Genomic DNA, 16469 nt, shown 5'->3' on the forward strand with positions numbered 1-16469 from the left:
AATTATCTTATAAGCCCATTTCTGCCCCTTATCCTCATCCCTCCCACTCTAGAGAAAGATGGAAATGTTCTTCTCTCTTGGGAATCAAGAATCTGCATTGCGGATGAGGTTGCAAATTCAGACACAATAAACAGAATTAAGAAAAACCGAGCTGGCGTTTGACAGAAATTGTAAAATGACACTCAGAAATGTTGCTCTTGTGGAAATTACTGATATTAAAATATAAATCAGTGTCTTGTGTTTCCCATAGCACCAGGGGCTCTATTAGGTTATGCAGTTTGATTGCTGAGCCGAACCTAAGAGACTTGGCAGTTCAGAGCTGAAGTTATCACCAAGCATTTAACCCTTCTCCTGCTGGAGAGCAGGCACCTCTGAGAATGCCAGTTGATAATATCGCCCCCAAAAGGCCTTGACTTTTTTGTTGAGCCCTTTGAAACCTGGGAGAAGATGGAGGAGGGCTGGGTTGGTGAGAACAGATAAAGGAATTTGGAAAATCTTTTCTTAAGCGTCTTGTTTCATAGTACCAGCCCAGGGTAACTCGAGAAGCAGAGTCTATGTTGGAGTTTATGCTGGAGAGGGCAAAGAAAAAATGCCCATTAAAAACGTCTAAATATTACCCCATTACATTATTTATTTAATCCCCATATCAACCCTGTAAGGTAGGTGTTATTGTTCCAGTTGTTTCCAAATGAGGAAACTGAGACTCAGAGAAGTTAACTTGAGTCAAAATGTGAGCCCTGACTCCATGAAGAAGTGGCTGAGGCAGGGAAAGTATAAGATGAACCTGGAGCATCTTGTACCCAAAAAGAAGGATGCACTTAAGAATGGGTATTTTTGAAAGGGCCCAGGGACCAACCTGAAAGAGCTCCCATTGGCCAAAGCTGGAATGTTTGAGCAACAAAATAAATAACAGTATTAGATTATAGCCCATATAATAGATATCCATGAGTTCATAGTGATGTAAACAAAACATTATTTAAATGGGTGAAAAAGAGCAATTCTTTCTTACAGAAGAATTCCAGTGAATAAATGTAAAAGAAATAAAGGAAAAAGAAGACCCCCATTAAAATCTACTGTAATAATTATTGCAAGTGAGATCCACCTTACTAAAGATAGCAGGTGACAGTTTAAAGAACAACAGGATATTTGTATACTCTCAAAGTATCTCCCTCAAGATATTTATTAATTATAATGGGGAAAAATAGTAACTTTATAGTAGATAAACCCAGTAGACACCAGCATAACCAAGTGACCAAGGCCGAGGTCATCAGGGATAAGATGGATATCATGTATCCCCCGACATGATACACTAAGAAGGTGTATATGATACACTTGCCCAAAATGCATAGCCTCAATCTCAGCACAGAGAAACATCGGGCACTTTGGGAAGCCGAAGCAGCCAGATCACTTGAGCTCAGGAGTTTGAGACCAGCCTTGGCAAAACCCTGTCTCTACAAAAAAATACAAAAATTAGCCAGGCATGGTGGTGAGTGCCTGTAGCCCCAACTACTTAGGAGGCTGAAGTGGGAGTATTGCTTGAGCCTGGGAAGTCCAGGTTGTGGTGAGCTGTGATTACACCACTGCACTCCAGCCTGGGCAACAAAGTAAGACCCTATCTCAAAAAGAAAAAGAAAAAAAAATCAGGCAAATTCAAATTAAGGGGCATTCTATGAAATAACTTTCCAGTACTGTTTAAAAGTGTCCAAGTCATGGAGGACAAGGAAAGACTGAGGAACTATCATAGATTAGTGGAGTCTAAAGACCTGAGGCAACTAAATGCAATGAGGAATACTGGATCAGATCCTAGAACAGAAAAAGGACATTAGTGAAAAAACTGGTGACATACTAACGAAGTACGTAGTTTTGTTCGTAGTTTTGGACCCATGTTAATTTCTTAGTTTTTGATCATTGTATCATCATGTAAGATGTTAATACTGGGAAAACTAGGGAAAGGGTATACAGGAACTCTCTGTACTATTTTTGCAACTTTTCTGGAAATCTAAAATTATTTCAAAAAGGTCTGTGTGTTCCTGTTCTTTCACCAGAATACATCACTGCTACCTTTGGGGAGAGACAAGGCAAATCACAAACAACCATAATAAAGGCAGATCATTGTGTTAAAAGAGGTATAGGAAAAGGGCTGTAAGGGGGGAAGAGTACACACCTGGCAAGGCTGCTGTGAGGATTAGCTCTGTTATTTTATGTTCAGAACACTGCCTGGCATATAGTAGCTGCCATATAAGAGTTAATATGACATGTAGTTTAGGGAAGGTGAAAGAAATGGCAATTGGGTTGGGTCTTGAAGATGTGTGACTTTTGATAGGCAGAAAGAATATATCTCATAAAGAAAGAAAGAGCAACCAAATGGGAGAATTTGCTCCATGTCAGTCAATGATAATGGCAACAAAGATTAGGTGACTGTGTACTTCAAAATGGGAAATTTTCCAAAATGGCATGGGAGTAATGGTGGTGGCAGTGGGAGGGCTGAGATGTTCCTCTCTCCCTGACTCTGACTCTTTCTACTCCATACGGCAAGTGGAGAAGGAGAAAGTGAAAACAAAGAACTGATGTCTCGAGAGAAAACCAAGGCAAGTCGAGGAAGGGAAGGGGCATTTGAGAAACCTATCTGTGGAATCACCAAAGAGCTGGTCCACGACGAAAAAAGGGTTCCAAAATGTAGAGTAAAAGCAACTTGTGGAGGTGCTAGAAATGGTGAGTGAGTTGTAGAGAGAGATCTCTGAGAGTAACTTAAATAAGGGTGTTTTGTCAGTGTCAGCTTGCATTAGATTCAGGTATATGAAACAGAAAAATTAAAAACAAAATTATGACTTAAGCAAGATAGATATTGCTCTTTCTATCCAGGACTGACAATGGTGGTTTCATAGCATTAGGGCCTCATGTTCCAGATGGCTGCTGGAACACCACGCACTAAATCAGCATTGCAAGCCATTAAAAAGGCGGGAAGAACAAACAGCTGTGCACTACTTCTCTTTAAGAAGATTTCATGGACGTCCCCACAATACTTCCTTGTATGTCTGGTTGACCAAAACTTAGACACATAATCATACCTAGCTGCAAGAAAGGCTAGGAGATAGAGTCTTTTAGATGAGTGCCTGTGCATCCCAATAAAATTAGCATCTGTTACTAAGGAAAATAAAGAGTATGGATGAATATGGATGTTGGGACAGACAACAAACAGCCTCTGTGAAAGGTAGTAAAGGAGAGAGCCAGGGGGAGAGGTTTTCTCTTTTTTTTTTTTTTTTTTTGAGACAGAGTCTCGCTCTGTCGCCCAGGCTGGAGTGCAGTGGCCGGATCTCAGCTCACTGCAAGCTCCGCCTCCCGGGTTCACGCCATTCTCCTGACTCAGCCTCCCGAGTAGCTGGGACTACAGGCGCTGCCACCTCGCCCGGCTATTTTTTGTATTTTTAGTAGAGACGGGGTTTCACCATGTTAGCCAGGATGGTCTCGATCTCCTGACCTCGTGATCCGCCCGCCTCGGCCTCCCAAAGTGCTGGGATTACAGGCTTGAGCCACCGCGCCCGGCCGGGGGAGAGGTTTTCATCTAGGACAGTGCGTCTCAGAAATCCTGGATTCCTTCTCCTGCTCCTCCTGGCCCCTCATTTCTTCTGTCATCCAAAAGCCTCTTTCTGGGGGGACCCAATTAGCCCTACTTTCTCTCCAGAAGAACCTCAGTCCTGGAATTGGACTATGGCTCAGTCAGTGACATTGGTGTCAGGCTCCTATTCACTGTTACTCTGCAGAACCCCAAACCCTGGCAAAACCATCTCCAACATCATCTCCTCATACCTTCTCCCCCTACCGGTTATGCCCTACACTACCAGGGATTTTCTCCTTTACAACTGGGTTTGGATTCAAAAGGCAAACTCTCTTCATGCCAAAAAGCCTCTGCACGTTGGCTGCAATCATACATTCTGGATAGAAATAATTTAGTATCCAATAAGCATCCCTGTGTGTTCATGGGGCTCACATATTTTTAAAAAGACAGAAAATGTTGAGCACCCTCTCATCATTTCAATAATGAAGAGCTGTAAGATTCATCACACTTTTTTCATTGGTAAGAGGTAGAACATTGGAGAAAAAGCTAAAGCCCAGCATAAGTAAAGGAAAGACTTATGGCTTAGTATAGGTAAGCCTAAGTTAGTTTGTATTATCCCACAAAGATAGCTTTAATTTTCAACCAAAAAAACATCTTTCCTTGAAAACCCAGGAACATATTTTAGACTAGGAAAAACACACCATTGATATTCTTCCATCCCGGCCATGAAGGAAAAGGAATAGTCCGTGTTCCTTAGAGCAACAATGTCGCTGTAAGGCCAGGAGTCAACCATATACCCAAGCAGTTACCAGTTCCTTGGGGAGGGAGTCAAAATTAGCAATCTGTGATTATGGCATTTGTGTAACCTAATGTGGACAGGTGGTATGTGAAGTACTAACTGATGTGTTTCACATCCTGGCCTGCTCAGACTGCACTTCAAAGAACTTGTTCACTTGTACCCCTTTTCGATCCTCTCTCCAAAACTAAACAAACACCCTCTGAGTTAGGAAAGAGGAGGAATAGGATTATTAGAATGTAAGCAGGAGAATTAGACCCTGGTGAGATCTATGAAATGGGGCAGAAGGGATGGAAAACAATAGATTCCCAGATAGGTTTAGTAATTCAAGGGCAGAGGGACTTTTGATCAAAACCAGGAAAGTGAATATCATGTCCCCTTTCTCTCAATACCTTTCAAGGTATAATATAGAATGCTGATAGGACAGATCTAAAAGACGGTCTGAAACCACTCACATGGGGTGTGTGTGTGTATGTATGTGTGGTGTGTGTGTGCATGTGTTTGTGTCTTCATGGGGAACAGGGAGGAACATCTTCAAAGGATGAGGAAGGGCCAGGCGACCCAAAAGCCCTTAGGATGAGGAAGACACAGGATATAAGGTGATATGGTTTGGCTTTGTCATCTTGAATTATAATCCCACAATCCCCTTGTGTTGTGACAGGGAGCTGGTGGGAGGTGACTGAATCATGGGGTGTTTTCCCCCATGCTGTTCTTGTGATAGTGAATGAGTTCTCATGAGATCTGATGGTTTTATAAGCGTCTGGCATTTCCCCTGCTGGCACTCATTCTCTCTCCTGCCGCGCCTTGTGAAGAAGTGCTGTCTGCCATGATTGTAAGTTTCCTGAGGCCTCCCCAGCCATGCAGAACTGTGAGTCAATTAAACTTCTTTCCAGTTTTGGGTATTTCCATATAGCAATGTGAGAACAGACTAATATTAATACATGTGGCCTACTGACCAGGACAATGACACCTCAGCATACTCTAGCGGGGAGAGATGCCCATGACCATGGACCAGAAGCTTCCCCTGGTGCCAGGATCCACACTGGGACCTCAAAATCTTAGGCGGACTCTGGAGAGGCCTTAAAGAGGTTGAAGGAATCATGAACTGTGAGGGAATCATGAACTGATTCATTTTTAACCTGAAAGTCATGGTGCTTTCTCAGAAATAACTAAGATTATGTTTTCTGCCATTTGGTGAAAATGGGGCTTAACAAAAACACTGAGTAATAGAAATATGTATTTTCTCTTTTTGCACACCTAACTTGATGCTTGCTGCCTTAGTCACCCATTTGAGGTGTGGTGTTAGGTATTTCTTTGGAATCTGCAAGGTGCTCTGAGAGTGGACTGAGGGGAGGCACAAAACATCACTAGAAGCTCTGACCAAGTTTTTGTTTTCACTACAATCACTTTTTTTAGGCACAGCTGTCACCAAGAGAAGGCCTACTTTGAAAAGCAGATGGCAGGAGTTTTGAATACAAGAAAGGAGTTCCCGGGGCAGATGGCAGCAGACAAGGCATGAAGAAATGAAGGTCTCAACAGAGAGGCAAGAGGCGTCTTTGTAAGAACAAAGGTTTGAGAGGAGAGAGACATGAGCAAAGTCCTGGCTTCAGAGAGTCAGTAGCTAGGGATCTGGTAGAGAGTCCCTCCTTCTGGGATGAGCCTTTCCTCCACAAAGTATCTGTCCAGCCACACTCCTCAGTCAGACAGTACTGTGAAGGTTCCCATGAGCATTTCGTAAAGCCTGTGGGGCTCCCCCAAAGCACTCTTCCCTATCCATCTGGCAAACATTACTGTCAAATGCATCAAAAACTTATCATATAACACTTCCAGTTTTTTCATCATAAGCCCTTCCAAACTGCCCGCTGCTATTGTTAATGACTCAAGATTCTGACGTCTCCGTCATGCAACAAACTCCAGCTCTCTTTTTTTCTTCTTACCTTACTTAGTAAATTCAGTATATTTTCATGCAAATATTAGAACCTATGCCTTCTACTTTTTCTTCAAAATGCTCTTGGCTCTTGCAACTACAGCTGTGTAACTCCATAGTGGATGAAACCATCACAATCTAGAAAATAAGTTTTCTGTCTTTTGGACAAGATTTCATTTGATTTCAGAATCATCTCCTGACTATCCAGTGGGCTTGCCTGCAAAGAAGTATGATTCTCAAGGATACATTTGTTCCGTTACAACTTTTTGTATGATCCTTGGGCTGAGTTCATAGTTCCTCCTATAGAAAGATGTTCATCATGGTAGAGCACTGAATCAGTGAACGTGAACTTGAAAGCTAGGAAAGACTTCTAAAGGCCATTTATTACAGCTTCCTAGTTTACAGAAGCAGAAATGAAGGTGCAGAGATATGAAGGCCTTTCCAAAGGCCACTCCTCCAGTGAGGTGCTGAACCAGGTTTAGAAGCTTGGTGGCCTAGAACCCTGTTTAGTGTTCTTTTATGCCATGCTATTTTTAATCTTCTTGCTTGACTAGTGTGGAAGTCATTTGTGATGTTCGCCAATACAGGCGTACCTTGTGTTATTGCTCTTCACTTTACCGTGCTTCACAAATATTGCATTTTTAACGAATAGAAAGTTTGTAGCAATCCTGCATCATGCAAGTCTGTTGGCGCCATTTTTCCAACAGCATGTGCTCCCTTGTGTCCACATCAGCATTTTTTAGCAATGAAGTATTTTTAATTAAGTTATGCACCTTGTTTTCTTAGACATAATACTATTGCACACTTAGTAGACCACAATATAGTGTAAACATAAGTTTTCTATGCGCCGAGAAACCAAGACGTTTGTGTGTCTTGCCTCATTGTGATATTTGCTTCATTTTGGTGGTCAGAAACCGAACCCACAATCTCTCTGACATATGCCTATATTTCTTTGGGGAAATACAGGAAGAAGTTAGGCATGGCCATGTGACTTGTTTTGGCTAATGAAATGTGAGCAGAAGCAAAGTGTTTCACTTCCACTTTAAGAACCAGTAGGTGATTCACCAAGTTCCCTTTCTGCTACCATGGCAACAGGCAACATACTAGATAATAGAAGTTCCACCAGCTGAGGACTACGAGGAGACTGAGGACGATGTGGAGCAGAGCCCCAGCTGACTCATAAAGGACATGTAGCAAGAGTAAAAAATAAACCTTCACGGTTGTAAGCCACTGAGACTTGGGGGTTGTTTGTTGCTACACCATCACCTAGCCTGTCCCCACCAGGTGAGCCTGAGCCACACCTCCATTCCCACGACACACCTCTGTGCATGAAGACTTCAGAGGGTACACAATGCAGGAAATGAGAATTCAGCTCCATAAAACATTCCAGATTCCACATATCACCAACATTCTTTCTTCCTCTTAGCTTATATTAGGGATAGGGGATGTGGTTTATTACAAAGGATGAGTATTTTAATAGCTTCTTATTCCTTGAGCTATTCTGCAGGTAAGTTCCTGGTGGAAATTCCTCTATTCTTAGGGTTAAAAACAGAATGAATGAGATAATTTTAATAAGCTCAGTGCATTATGACCTCAAATGCATCATCCTGTACTTACACACACACATACATGTGCAAAGACCTTTGGTTTCCTTGGAGGCTTTCTAGCTAGATAAGTCTCAGCACTTCACACGTTTCCTAACTTTATGAGCATCAACATTATAACAAGCTGATGCTTAAAAAACATCACATCATCAGATATTTCATATGAATAGTTAAAAAATTAATGGAAGCTCCTCATAGACTAGTAAGAGAGCCTCTGTGACCTTGGGTAAGTCACTTAGCCTCTCTGGGCCTCAGTTTCCTTGTCTATAAATGAGGATAGTAGTAGTCCCTGCCTCTCAGGGTTCATGTGAGAATGAAGTTGGGTCATGCACATCATGTCTGGTTCATAGTAAGTACATAATGTTAACTATATCTGAGCCATAGAGTACATAGAAATCCAAAAAGTAAACTCGATTCAGACTTTTTGCTTTCCAAGAAGGGTGAATTCAGAAACCGTTTGGTTCACCAAGTAGTGGTTTTCTGGAAAAGATGTAAAACCATGGTCCTACCATCTGGAGGTTTTAACACACTTTTGAAAACACAAACAGATGGGTAGGCAAGTTGGTATTGCTAACAGTTCGAGAAAATTTTCCAAACCTCTTGCTGAGGGCCTAGATCCAGCTGGGAAAATCTTTAAAGGGCAGGCTCATTTATACTTTTTCCATCTTAAATACTTGGACTTTTTCAGGTTTATAACAAAGCTCAGAAAATACTAAAGGTTAAAGGAGAACTGAGAGCTGCCAAGGAAATGAAAGATGAGGTAAGGCTCCTAACTCCTCTTCATACGTGGAGTTGAATATTCATTACAAGGGACTTTTTTTCATGTTTTATTATTCAAAATTCCAGTAATAAGCATCACAAAATATCATGGACAGAGGCGGGCAGCAGAGCATCGTGTTTAAGAGCCCAGACTCGAGCTGGGTGGGTCTGGGTCCATATCTATCAGCAGTATGATACTGAGTTTTTTGCCTACTTTAAGTTTCCTTTGCTTTATCTAGAAAATATGAATGATGATCACCTATTCTAAAGACTTGGTATGAGGATTAGCAAAGTTAGTGCATGTAGAAAGCACTTAATTGACATTAACTATTGTTGCTAACATTCTCTCTTTATCTGGAATGATATGAAAATGGAGTGTCTGACTAGTTTAATCTTTTGGTCAAACTGTGTTTATGGGGTCAGGCGCAGTGACTCAAACCTGTAATCCCAGCACTTTGGGAAACCAAGGCAGGAGGATTGCTTGAGCCCCAGAGTTTAAGACCAGCCTGGGCAACACGGTAAGACCCCTGTCTCTACAAAAAAAAAAGATTAGCCAGGTGTGGTGGCATGCCCTTTTGGTCCCAGCCACTCAGGAGGCTGAGGCAAGTGGATCACTTGAGCCTGGGAGGTTGAAGCTGCAGTGAGCCGTGATCACACCAGTGCATTCCAGCTGGGGCGACAAAGACTCTGTCTCAAAAACAACAACAACAGCAACAAACTCTGTTTATGTATGCCCTACCTTGTTTCAGAAAGGACTTAAGGGGACTGTTTTGATGAGTAAAGGATTGTCCCATGTACCATATGCTTTTTAACAGACCTCCTACCAAGAGGTGAGCAGATTCTGAAACAGTCAGTCCACTCCTTTCCTGCTGCATTACTGGAGCCATACAGAACTTGATACCAGTTCTGTGGGGAACAAGGATCTGTATGGATTTTCTAGAAAGCTGTTTCTTCATTTAACTTATATCTTTGGATCTCCTTCAATGTGCCAGGCATTCATTGTTCTAGGAGCTGGGAATAAAGCAGTGAACAAAATAGACAAAGATCCCTACTCGTGGAGCTTACCTTCTTGGTAGAATAATTTCTCAAATGATATGATAGTGAAAAGTCTGTGAAAATTGCCCGGGTGCCAATAAAAATCAGCCCACGTTCCATAGGTGGCTGATCTCCACCATATGTCATGTGTATCCTACACTGTATAATTATGGGGTGTGCCAATTTTGTTTTTATGGCAAACACTAATCTAGCCTTCCATGATATGTGTCAGACAGTGTTCTAAGTACATTGTATTTACCAATGCATTTAATCATCACAACAACCTTAAGGAAACTATAATTATCTCTATTTTATACATAGGAAAATGTAGCCACAGAAGTTAAATAACTTGTTAATGAATACACAGCTGATAAGGGAAGCTCTCAGATATCTTTTTTAATTTGTTAATCTAAGTGTGTGTGTGTGTATGTGTGTATGTGTGTTTAGCCTTCTTACATTTCATAATGTTTTCTTTTTTTAATCTTTTTTATTATACTTTAAGTTCTGGGATACATGTGCAGAATGTGCAGATTTGTTACATAGGTATACATCAATTTTTAAAGAATTTAGAACACCATAAAATACAGTCACTCTTCAGTATATGAACATAATTGGTTCTAAATGTTTGTTCACAGGCAAAACCTTGTATAAGTACCCATTCATTTCCATCATAAGTAATGTAAAAACTGTAATATTTCTATAAATGGAAAAGTCAACTGGTAATCAAGTCAGTAATATCAGTAATAGTGTTTAAAATCACTGCAGATAACTGTAAACTCTACTATTATACAAGTAAAATGTAAAAATTCCTGAATCAATGTTAGTTTTTAAGGTTTCGTGATTCTTAAGGCATGACTCTCACCATAAATTGAATGGTTGTGATATTAGTGGTGGTTAAACGTGGTTTCCCATTGATTATTGAAGATCTGTCCTTATCCTCAGACAAATAAGATAATATCCCAAAGATGATGACCTTTATCGTGTTATTGGTTGAATCCTAAATTACTCTGGATTTTCATGTTGAAATGCCAAATCCCTGGGAATGCTGCCATTTTGAATCTTTGCAATGTTCTTGGGCTCTGAAAATGCTACTGAATCACAAGCTTCAATTTAACATTAGCTTCACCCAAGAAAAAGCTTGAGACTGTCAATACTTGGAAACCTAGAGCAAAATGTCTTCACCTGTTTTGAAATATGTGTTTTTGAGATACCATGCTTTTTGACAAAAGACCTATTTAATCAATACAGAAAATTTGCTTCAGTAAATAACCTATTTTCCAATAGTTATCATGAATATGGTAGCCACTGCAGTATCAGCACTCATCATTTTGCCTGTGGGTTGATAGCTGCTGCTGCTGTCATATGTTTCAAAGCAGAGTGACCAGGTTCCAACCTTATATAAGAGAAACCAGGTAACTAAGTACATGACTTATGTAAATGAAAACTCACCTGGCAGCGGAGACTGGCAGTGGAGACTTGTAATTTCAGCCATTGTTAATGACTTCAGATCCAGGACAGGATCAGATGTGGTGCCTGAGGGTCAACATTATGACTCTCGGTTCATCTCATGCCCCAGTAATGGTTACAGAGCTATGATTGATGAAATGTCAGATTAAATCTATCCCTATTGCATGTTGATACTCAAAAGGCATCTGCCTGGGATTTAGCCTTCATAAAGTAGATAGGATTATAAATAGTTTATAGCTAATATCTGTGTGAGATACTGGCAAGAAATTAGGTTCACTGAGACCCCAGAAACATTGGCTTTTCTGGGGTTCTGAGGTGAGCACAGCCTTTTCTAATAACTCCCTATAATTAAAAATTGAACATGGTTCTGGAAATCTCCTGATCACTCTCCCAGCATTTTTACTCCTTTTCTGATGCATCAAAACCTCTTTATAATTTGGTTTCCAGGAGTGAATGGTTAAGTTTTGCTTTCAAAAGTAAATTTCACTTGACATCCATCAAAACGTATTTGTTATTCAACTGGTTTAAGGAATGTTCAAAGAAAGATGATTTATTCCAAACCTTGTTTCATGAATGAAGACATTTTCTCAGAGACTCTGAGCCAATGCTAAATTGGCTACAAATTAGATGTACAAATTAGATGAGATCATCTACATTGAAGATCCAATTCTGAACTTCTGGTGGTGCAAAAGAATTGGGCTATCAGGCCTTCTACTCAGAGGACATCCAAAACTGGAGGGAGAAAGGATATTTTTATTGGCCTGAGAGAGAGCACTTAACTTTTAATTTAGAGAAACTCAAGTGTGTATCATTGGTATTTTGTTAGTGAGCCTTCAGTGTGCTAGTCTCCATGGGGAACAATATGCTGTCAGGGTTCCTGCCTTAAGACACATATATTCAGCACCAAGGCAAGAGTATAGGGTATTTGGCTCTCCTGTGGAGCAGGCATCTTGTTGTCACCTAAACTGCTCGTAGATGCCAAAGAAAGACAGTCCTGTGGCCAGAGTGAAGAGGTTCCTTAGGGTCCCACTTCCTGGAGAGGCTCCATACCCTATTCCCAGTGTGGTAACCACAGGAAAGGGATCCAAAGCACCAGAATCAAACTACCACTCTTTATCGAGTTAAGCATTTTGTTTCCAAGTTAGAAAACAGTGTCTGTACACCATTTTTTAAGGCCACTCTACACATATTCTCTTAAGAGAGTCCCTGGTAATTGTCTTAATGGTAATTACATGCTTGGGGCAGTTGACATCCACTGTTATTTTTCTGGAAGTGAGGAACGAAGGATGGGAGCAAGAGAGGAGGAGGGAGAGTTTTGAGATAATGAAATCCTTTTAATGACAGAGCCATGCCGTTAACCTAATTAAACTGTAAAGTGGTTAAAAAAAAATCCAGGTACTAAATGGAAATGAAGAAATAAATCAGCGGAGACAGCAGCAGTTCTGGGAAACCTTCTGAATTCCGAATACTCTGACATTGCAATGTCCGATTCTCGCCGTTGTCCTCCGGCCCCCTTCGGCTTTGTGTAGGGGTCCTTTAAACTGACCTGTCCAGTAAGGCTTGATTTACGATGCCCATATTAGGTCTCCAGTTCCTCTGAGAATGTGTGTTATGCAGCTCATATATTTCAAAAGACAAACCAGTCAGTCGGATATGATGGCAGAGCACCAGCTACAGGGTCAGGAAGAACGTGCTCTCCTGGCCCTACTGCTAACCAGATGTGAGACCTTGGGCACTGTGGCTTAGTTCCCTTCACTATTTCCATGCACCTATCCCCTGCCTACTGCGCACTTTTGCAGCTGTAACTCTCTTAGAAGAATTGTCTTGGCCGGGCGCGGTGGCTCAAGCCTGTAATCCCAGCACTTTGGGAGGCCGAGACGGGCGGATCACGAGGTCAGGAGATCGAGACCATCCTGGCTAACACAATGAAACCCCGTCTCCACTAAAAATACAAAAAAATTAGCCGGGCGTGGTGGTGGCGCCTGTAGTCCCAGCTACTCGGGAGGCTGAGGCAGGAGAATGGTGGGAACCCGGGAGGCGGAGCTTGCAGTGAGCCGAGATCGCGCCACTGCACTCCAGCCTGGGCGACAGAGCGAGACTCCGCCTCAAAAAAAAAAAAAAAAAAGAATTGTCTTTAGACTACTGAAGTCACTGCCTACAGGGGCAGATAGCTGGAAGTTCTTAGTTGCTTGTAACCCATGGGATGGCCATTGGCCACTGACTGACTGATGCTGAGTTTGACAGCCCAGCTTTCACTGACACCAATCAGGACAGACTCTAAGGTGTAGCTCATATTCCAGAGTTTCCTGTATGAGCAGGCTAAAATTACTGCCCACAGGATTCTCTGAAAATGTACCTGTACTTGGTTTTTACCCCTTCCCTATCCTCCTTCCCCTTCTTCCATGCTGGTTTTTCTTGGGAGTGTTTCTTTGATAGATGCCATGAATCCTCACTTAAGAACCCTCTCGGTAATCTAACCTAAGAGATAGGTACTGTATTAGTCCATTTTCACACTGCTATAAAGAACTACTGGAGGCTGAGTAATTTATCAGGAAAAGAGGTTTAACTGATTCACAGGTCCACATAGCTGGGGAGGCCTTAGGAAACTTACAATCATAGCGGAAGGCAAAGGGGAAGCAAGGCACATCTTACATGGCAGCAGGAGAGAGACAGTGAGGGGAAGTGCCACACTTTTAAACTATCAGATCTTGTAAGAACTCACTCACTATTATAAGAACAGTGTGGGAGAAACCACCCCCATGACCCAATCACCTCCCACCAGGTCCCTCCCTCAACACGTGAGGATTACAATTTGAGATGAGATGTGGGTGGGGACACAGAGCCAAACCATGTACTTACCATGAAGGAACCAGCCTCAGTTCCTAGATTTAAAACTCAGCAGCAGTAACACCTGTGCTCATGAGCGTTGTAGAAAACCAGCACAGTGACAGACTGAAGCACAACACAGGTTCACACAGGACTTCTTCCTCATTCATTTTCACACCATTACCACCCACAACTCTGGGAGTGGAGGTGGCATCCTGGTGTGATAAAGCCCCACCCTCCTACAACAGCTCTGCACCCGCACCCTCACCCAAGTTACTATGCCCCACACACTCTATTTATATCTCAATCACTACTTTCCATCCCCATCTAGCAACAATTAGCTAATTCTTTTCACTCATAATCAAAGACAGAACTTACGCCACCAGCCCAGGGATCTCACTTTGTTCCCATTGTGAATGCCTCTAAAGAAAAGCACTTTTGGGAGGCCGAGGTAGGCAGATCACGAGGTCAGGAGATCGTGACCATCCTGGCTAACACGGTGAAACCCCGTCTCTACTGAAAATATAAAAAAAATTAGCCGGGAATGGTGGCGGGTGCCTGTAGTCACAGATACTCAGGAGGCTGAGGCAGGAGAATGGTGTGAACCCAGGAGGCGGAGCTTGCAGTGAGCAAAGATTGTGCCACTGCACTCCAGCCTGGGTGACAAAGCGAGACTCCGTCTCAAAAAAAAGAGAAAAGCACTGGGTTTATAGGTGAAGGAGATCTTTTGGTAGTCTAGTGGGTAGAAGAGAAAGGTAAGAGACTTCAGAATCCCGTATCAAGCCCATCATGGATTCACTATACTTGTCTTGACAAGTTCATTTGACATCTCAATATGTTCATCAGTGGCAGAGCCATTAATATTTATAGACAGTCCACTAGGTGCCTAGAATTATTCTAGGCACTGACTTCCTCTTGAAAAACAGGGGAATTGTCTGTGGTGCACCCTCAGCAGTGTGGTGAAGATTAATTAATATAAATCAGTAATTGTCTGAATAATGCAGAGCGCTCAGACACCTGGCAATTGGAAACTGTGTAAACGTTACACAGGATGAGTAATAACAGCTAACGGTTGATGGACAAATTTCCAGCAAATTTCAAGTCTCTGTCAACCTGTTAAGTGAACGAAAGCAAGCACTTTCTTGATAGCTTATAATTGATGCTTTTGTTTTTCTGGCTGCCTAGGCGGGGGAGAGAGACAGAGAAGTGAGCAACCTGAACAGCAAGCTGTTAAGCCTGCAAGTTGACATCAAGAATCTGCACGATGTCTGCAAGAGACAGAGGAAGACCTTGCAGGACAATCAGCTCTGCATGGAGGAGGCAATGAACAGCAGCCACGTAAGGGACTTGGCAGCGGCCGCTCACCCCTGCTCCCTCAACTTCTACCTCTCTTCCCTTGGGCGGGGATAATAGAAAGTTCTTCCACTGTTCATTCAAGAGTACTTATTGAACAAGCAATGAGAGAGAATTAAGAGAATTAAACATGCACACCCCAACACACACACACACGGAAAATGCCTTTCCTGCCTTCAGGATTTTTCCATCTATCTCCAAGGTCATGTACATCCTAGGCACAATGTTTTCCTTATCGGGCCTTTCACACCTGTGTTTACAACCCATTGCCCTGAAAATATCAGATCATAGTGATACAAGGGGAGCAGCATCTGCTATGGATCTCAGACAAACTTCTAAGTCAACCATGAAAATAAAAACCATCGCACCTGCTCCAAGATATCAGTGTGCATCGGGGTAGCAGAGGATCTTTATTGCTGCACCTGTGTCTTACTGCCTGTAAGCTTTTCTTCTGGATGCAGGAACCTGATAATAGGACAAGCTCAGTTTCTCAAGAGTTAATGCCTCTAGAAGCAACCTTCAAACAATGTCAGATGAGGAGGTGGTAGATTCCATCTCCCACCTTCCTTTGTCCCTCGTCAGAGGTAACCCGAGGCATGCTGTCTCACAGACTTCCTCAATGCACCTGAGCCCAGTTGCTCACAGTGGTACCTGACTTGATGACACACCTTTTTTTTTTTAACCCAATGTTGTTGTTGTTGTTGTTGTTACATGAGTAAGTTCTTTAGCGGTGATTTGTGAGATTTTGGTGCACCCATCACCCAAGCAGTATACACTGAATCCAATTTGTAGTCTTTTATCCCTCACCACCCCCAACCTTTCCCCAGAGTCCCCAAAGTTCATTGTTTCACTCTTATGCTTTTGCATCCTCATAGCTTAGCTCCCACTTATAAGTGAGAACATATGATGTTTGGTTTCCCATTCCTGAGTTACTTCACTTAGAATAATAGTCTCCAATTCCATCCAGGTCACTGCAAATGCCATTAATTCATTTCTTTTTATGGCTGAGTCGTATTCCATTGTATATATATACCACATGCAAAAATATGGAACCAGCCAAATGCCCATCAATCAATGAGTGGACACACCTTTTATCTGCTTCCTTCCCTTCCTTCAGTTTCCCACTCCCCAGCCAGAGTTTACTAA

The 16469-nt window shown here is 42.2% G+C and overlaps 1 protein-coding gene across 10 annotated transcripts in view; it reads left to right on the forward strand.

The window, feature by feature from the left end:
* PMFBP1 (polyamine modulated factor 1 binding protein 1) overlaps window positions 1-16469 on the forward strand; it is a 532821-nt gene that overhangs the window by 465254 nt on the left and 51098 nt on the right. For 9 of the 10 annotated variants that reach the window (XR_012429325.1, XM_074027855.1, XM_065537355.2 and 6 more), the window contains one exon: window positions 15156-15308. Coding sequence is in view for 9 of the 10 variants with exons in the window: in XM_074027855.1 (XP_073883956.1) it covers window positions 15156-15308 (153 nt within the window). In the remaining variant the exon portion in view is untranslated. Of the gene's footprint in view, window positions 1-5768; window positions 5911-8571; window positions 8644-15155; window positions 15309-16469 lie in introns of all 10 variants that reach the window. The other variant, XM_065537357.2, reaches the window with a different exon arrangement.

Source organism: Macaca fascicularis, chromosome 20, assembly GCF_037993035.2.
Source record: "Macaca fascicularis isolate 582-1 chromosome 20, T2T-MFA8v1.1".
Lineage (NCBI taxonomy): Eukaryota > Metazoa > Chordata > Mammalia > Primates > Cercopithecidae > Macaca > Macaca fascicularis.